Source organism: Myotis davidii, unplaced genomic scaffold (assembly GCF_000327345.1).
Source record: "Myotis davidii unplaced genomic scaffold, ASM32734v1 scaffold1265, whole genome shotgun sequence".
Classification (NCBI taxonomy): Eukaryota; Metazoa; Chordata; class Mammalia; order Chiroptera; family Vespertilionidae; genus Myotis; species Myotis davidii.
The window spans coordinates 46,877-53,175 of NW_006296409.1; the positions used below are offsets into that span (position 1 = coordinate 46,877).

The window sequence follows — 6,299 nt, forward strand, 5'->3', positions numbered from 1 at the left end:
GCCCTGTGGCCCCCAGCCACAGGTGGACGTTCAGATGCTATGGTTGTTACAGGAACAGCCCCCAGGTGTGGTCACACCCCAGCGATGCCCTGGAGCTCCTGGTCTCAGGTGAGGGCCCCTCACTCTGTCTCTCTGCTTGTCAGCTCAGGGTCCAGTCCTCAGAACAATCATGGGCTGAAAGGGGAGTGAGGTGGCTGTAGAGATGGTCACTTGGAAAGTGACCCTTAGCACAGCCTTATCCCTGTTCACCCCTCTCCGTCCTCTGTTGCCAGAAGGTGTCTCTAGTGGGCAGTTGGAGGGTCTTAGTGTGGGGACCCCTGGCAGATGCAGGAGATGTCTGAGTGAGGTGGGAACTCCAGAGTCAGCCCCAGCCTCCCACCTCTCCTGTTCTCCTTCCCAGGACCCTCTGGGGCCCCAGCTCTGCACACACAGTGTCCTCTTTGCTCAGATGGAGACAGGCCACCCCAGGATGTCTGAGTCTCTCAGAAGATCTAATGACCCCCATATACCTAAGGACAGGCTTGTGTCCTTAGTCAGGGAGAGATCTCAGGGGAGGTGGTGGGTGCCTCCATGGGGACAGGGGCTGAGCCATGTGATGGTTCTGGATCCTCCGAAGTCTCTCACTTGGACCTGCCCTTCCCCTGCCAGGCCTTCCGTGTCTCCAAGTGTTAAAAAGGTGAATCAAGGCCCACATCTTACATTTCCTCTCAGTTCTGGCCCTGACCTCCTGGGAGAAGGGCCTCACAGGGAAGCCCCCAGGACGTGATGTTATGGGGCCTGTCCCCTCTGTCTCAGCGACTTTGACACTGTACAGGGAGGGACAGGCAGGACAAGGGTCCAGGCACCCAGTCCTACCCCTCAGATCAGGCTCAGCTCAGTGGAGGAAACAGGGTGGATTAGCCCTGGTTCATCTCCTGGCTCTGCTGCTCCTGCTGTGGGGCTCTTGGACACACCCTTCCTCTGTCTGGGCCTCAGTATCTCGAACTGTAAAAGGAGAGAATCCTTGTGCAGAGCTTAGATTTCCTGTCAGTTCTGGCCCTGACCTCCTGGGAGAGGGGCCTCACAGGGAAGCCCCCAGGACGTGATGTTATGGGGCCTGTCCCTTCTGTCTCAGCAACCTTGACACTGTACAAGGAGGGACAGGCAGGACAAGGGTCCGGGCACCCAGTCCCACCCCTCAGCTCAGGCTCAGTTCAGAGGAGGGAACAGGGTGGATCAGCCCTGGCTCAGCTCCATGCTCAGCTCCTGGCTCTGCTGCTCCTGCTGTGGGGCTGGGCGGTCCCTTCTCTCCTCTGAGTGTTGGGTTCCTGTCTGCTCATCCCTGGTCCCATCCTGCTCACAGGCTGTTGGGAGATGAGGTGACTTTGGGCCTCACAGAACTCAGGAAGGCAGAGCCCCCAGACCAGCCCAACCTTCCCAAGGGGTTTCAGGGCCTGCAGGTTGAAGATGGACCTGGGAGAGACTCAGAGTCCACGCCACACCCTTCCCCTCCGGTCCCTGCTGTGCTGGAGGCAGGCACTGAAAAAGGACCCTCAGCACCAGATGAGACGTGGACAGGCCCCCGCAGAGGAGGAGCCCAGAGCACGAAGCTGGTGTCTACCTGGGGGGCAGCATGAGGACAGCACTGGGAACTCACAGTCCTGGGTTCTAGTCTCAGCCCTGCGCCGTCCAGGCCGTGCAACCTGGGGCAGGTGATTAACCTCTCTGAGCCTCATTGAAGTGGGTGGTGGGGTCAGCATTCCTGGTGCATGAGGTGAGAGGAGATGAGTGACAGACCCCAGCAGGAGCCTCACACACAGAAGGTACTCATCATAAAATGGCATCACTGGCTCATTCATGACGTCATGAGGGGGAGACAGGCTGCCAGGTCATTCATTTCTGATTTCTTCCCTGGAATCATCCCCAAACTCTCCATCTAGGCTGACTCAGGCCCCATCATCACCAAGGGGAGCCCATGACCATCTGGTGTCAGGGGTCTCTGCAGGCTAGTGCCTACGTTCTATATGAAGAGAGGGGCTCTGAGCCCTGGGATATGAGAATCCCACAGGAGTCCAGCAACAAGGCTAGTTCCCTCACCAAGAGGGCAGAGAGGAGCTGGGAGGGGTCACAGACAGTGTCTCTGGAGAAGGACGAGGTCCCTCAGCTCAGGGTCAAGGGTGTGAGGGGAGGGGTGGCTCTCTACATATCACAACCTTCCTCTCCCCAGGAATGTACAGGAAACCCTCCCTCTCAGCGCAGCCGGGACCCTCAGTGGCCTGGGGAGCGACCCTGATGCTGCAGTGTGGGTCTGAAATCTGGTTTGACACCTTCCACCTGCACAGGGAGGGGTCACTGGACCCTCCCCAGCACCTTCGTCTGCAGGACAGGTCTGCACCCTCTCAGGCCAACTTCACCCTCAGTCCTGTGACCTCAGGCCACCAGGGGACCTACAGGTGCTATGGCTCACACAGCACCTCCCCCTACCTGCTGTCACATCCCAGTGACCCCCTGGAGCTGCTGGTCTCAGGTGAGGAGCCCTGACCCCGTCCTTTCTGTGCTCAGTCAGCTCAGGGCCCTGTCCCTAGGAGTGTGGGTGACAGTAATAAACAAGGAGGTGGAGGAGGTTCCACAGAGCAGGGTCCAGCCCATGAGAGAGCAGAGACAGTCAGGACCTCCCACTTCTGAACCCACTTCTAATCCTCAGCAGAGATGAAGGGTAGGGAGGGCGAGTGCGATGTGAGTGAAATGAGCAAGAATGTGATTAGACTGAGCAGAGAACACAGACAACCCCCCACCACCACTCACCTCCTGACATCTTCATCTCAGAATCTGGCTCCCTGTAGTCCCAGCCTCAAAATACTCCTCTATAGAGTAGCATCCTGCCTGTGGGCACCACACTGTATGGCCCCCTGTGCTCACCTGGAGGCCTCCAGCCCCTCAGTGCTCACCTGAGAATAGGAGGGACCCTTCAGGGCTCATGGGGGACCTGGGACCTGCTGCCCAGACTCTGTGCATTCACCTCTGCTCAGTGTCTCTGTGCACACGGGTCTATTATGGCTCCTTTTAGAGAACCTTCAGGCAATACTTCAGTCTATAAGCTCACGATTTAACTTACATTATATGGAGTCCACATAGAAATATAAATATCCTATTCCTCTTTTCAATGGGAGTAGATTAAATTCATACATTTTTTATGGAGAATAACTTCTTGTTTATGGAAAGTCTTCTTATCACGCACATTTGCAAATGAGCTTTAGGCATGAACCTTAGAAGCATGCTAGCTATTTGTAAAATTGAGTAAATGCCCAGCCCACTTAGAGAATTGCACAACTAACATTGTAATTTGTGAGTAAGCGGTGTGATTCCTGTACATTTTCTAAATGGTAGTAAGTGCACATAGGAAAGCTCTTGGTTTGGGCATAGTTATCTCACGACCTGTTAGCCTCCCAAAGACTCTCTCCCTGTGGACTGTTTTTCAGTTGATCCCTCCAACATCTTGATAAAATTATAATAGCCACCACGCCAAGGAAATGTCACTTCTTTATTCCCAATTGGATACCTATTTTTCTCACTCCACACCTAAAACAATGAAATGAGGGATTAAAATTTTCCAGAGTTTCCCCTCTGGAAATCAGCTTAACTCACACAGAAAGTTAAGTCAAGGCAAACCCATGAAGAATTCTACATTTTATATCAAAGGCACTATTGGCCTCTTTGTTCCAGTCTGTTCTTCTGCTGCATTAGGGTTCACTAGGAATGCTTTTTTCCCTGCCACATACACACCCCCCCATTATTATCTTTTCTCTGACTTATAACCACATGACACACATTACTAAGTTTTCTTGGTGTCAACCATTTGGATATTAACCCAACTGAGTAACACTGATCATTGATGTGCATTTCTGAATTCTGGGAGCTGGGATTAGAATTCTTGACAGCCCCTAACCACCCACCTGCCTACCCTATCATCCTTAACTGCCTCTGCCTGCCTGCCTGATGCCCCTAACCACTCTGCCTGCCTGCCTTATGCCCCTAACTGCCTCTGCCTCAGCTCTGCTGCCACAGCTTTGTCTAGAACAGCAGTTCTCAACCAGTGGGTCACGACCCCTTTGGGGGTTGAACAACCCTTTCACAGGGGTCGCCTACGACCATCTTGCATATCAGATATTTACATTACAATTCCTAACAGTAGCAAAATTATAGTTATGAAGTAGCAAGGAAAATAATTTTATGGTTGGGGTCACAACATGAGCAACTGTATTTAAAAGGACAGAAGGTTGAGAACCACTGGTCTAGAGGACGTCCGAAAGGTTGTCCAGCTGTCAAGTCTAATTAGCATATTATGATTTTATTATTATATACTAGAGGCCCCGTTCATGGATTCAGACACAGAGGGGGTGCAGGTGGAAGGGGGATCCCTCAGTCTGGCCTGTGCCCTCTCACAATCCGGGACCCCTCATGGGATATAGCAGTGCTCCAAGTGGCAAGTGGCCAGGAAGGAGCCTGAGCATGTGTCGGGTGCTACACCATGTTCATCTTGGCTGCTGCACCTGCCACAGCTGCTCAATAGCCCTGCCGCAGAGCCGGAGAGGCTCCAGACACCGCAGCTGCCATCACCAGCCTTGAGCCCGGCTTCTGACTGAGCAGCATTCCCCCTGTGGAAGCGCATAGACCGCCAGGGGGCGGCTCCTGCATTGAGCATTAGCCCCCTGGTGGTCAGTGCACATCATAACGAATGGTCGACCAGTTGTTCTGGTCAATCGGTTGTATAAGTTGCTTAAACTTTTATATATATAGATGGTGTAGCAGATTGACATAATTTCCTACTTTGGTGCTCAGTAAATATTGAAATGAGGGGGATTTTCTTTGTGACTTAAATTTGAAAAAGAACTGAGTACTTCCTTGGTTTTGAACTTTGTTGTCATTTGAAATAAAATGATCACATGATCAGCATCCACATATCCATATTTTTCATCTGGAAAATATATCCACCACTGTAGGAATTTGTTATTGTAAAATAAATGAGTTAATAAAAGAATCAATAGATGAACAACCTCAAAGGACAATAGACATAGCTGACCCATGAGAGGAGGGGCTTGGGTGAAGTGCAGTGAAGGAGACTCAGCCCAGACTTTCACCCCTTCGTGCTCCTAAGATGCAGGAGCCCCGACACCAACCCCTCCTCCATGAAACCTGGGTCCCCAGGTGTTGGGAACATGGATTGTCTCAGCTGTAGGAGAATAAGTTCATGGGGTCTTGATCCTCAGACTGAACACAGAACTCACAACTCTTGTTATTTCTGAACTGAAACCATTTCTTACTCATCCTCAGTTCGTGAGCACAGCTAACTCTGATCAAGGTGACTCAGAGCAGGTGCTGAGTTCAGACATCAGAGGGGCACTGATGTCAAGGGGAAAGTGGGAGCCCAGGTTGAACATCAAAATCCTGGAGATTTGGGTCTGCCCTGATCTCTCTGACTTCTTTACCCACAATTCTTATTTTTCCATCCCCAAGACTACACAGTGGAGAATCTTATCCGGATTATTGTGGCTGGCTTAATCCTGGTGGTCCTTGGGGTGCTGCTATTTGAGGCTCGAAACAACCTCAGAATGACACCAGAAGGGCCCTCGATGCAGCCAGCATGTGAACACAGAGGGAACAACGCACCGTTCAGAGTGGGGGAGTCTTGGAGTCCACCTGAGGATCCCAGGAGGTGCTGAAGGAAAGTCGGGACCATAGTTGGGGAAACTGTCTGTTGAGAATGTCCAGAGGAGTAGACATGGTAGGTGAAGATTGGGTGCAGGAGAACGTGGGCCATGTCCACCTCCATCCACCTGGGTGCTCTCCCTCCTTGTCGTCGCTGACTCTCCTCCACTGCCCTTCTGTTCTCACCCTGTGATGTGAGGGTCCGTCCCACATGGCTGGTTTGGATTCACATCTATACACCCCTTCATGCTGGGTCACATCCAACCCAACACAATGTGGTATCTTCACAACCCTGGGGTTAGTTTAAACCATAAAGAACAAAGGACGGGTACCTGGTCCATAGTGGGAAAACATCATAATAATGCAGCTCAAGGACAGAAACCGGACACAAAAAATCAGGTGTTGTGTGATTTCATTTATGCGAAATGTCCAGGAGAAGGAAACCCACTGAAATAGAAATCAGATTGGTTTGTCAGGGGCAGACCAGGAGTGCAGATGGGAGACAGACTGTTTGGTCTTGTTGTTTTTTATGTGTGTGTGGTGGGGTGGCTTATAAAAACTTCTTGAAACTAGATAGACGTTGATATTGAGACATTGTTTCTTTACTGCATTAT

The 6,299-nt window shown here is 51.5% G+C and overlaps 1 protein-coding gene across 1 annotated transcript in view; it reads left to right on the forward strand.

Moving 5' to 3' along the window:
* Positions 1 to 5,824, forward strand: part of LOC102771664 (leukocyte immunoglobulin-like receptor subfamily A member 5) — a 12,324-nt gene extending 6,500 nt beyond the window's left edge. The window contains 4 exon segments of the mRNA XM_015568924.1: positions 23 to 108; positions 2,207 to 2,514; positions 5,487 to 5,576; positions 5,579 to 5,824. Of these exon segments, the coding sequence (XP_015424410.1) occupies positions 23 to 108; positions 2,207 to 2,514; positions 5,487 to 5,576; positions 5,579 to 5,626 (532 nt within the window). The 3' untranslated portion in view covers positions 5,627 to 5,824.
* Positions 5,825 to 6,299: the final 475 nt, after the last annotated feature.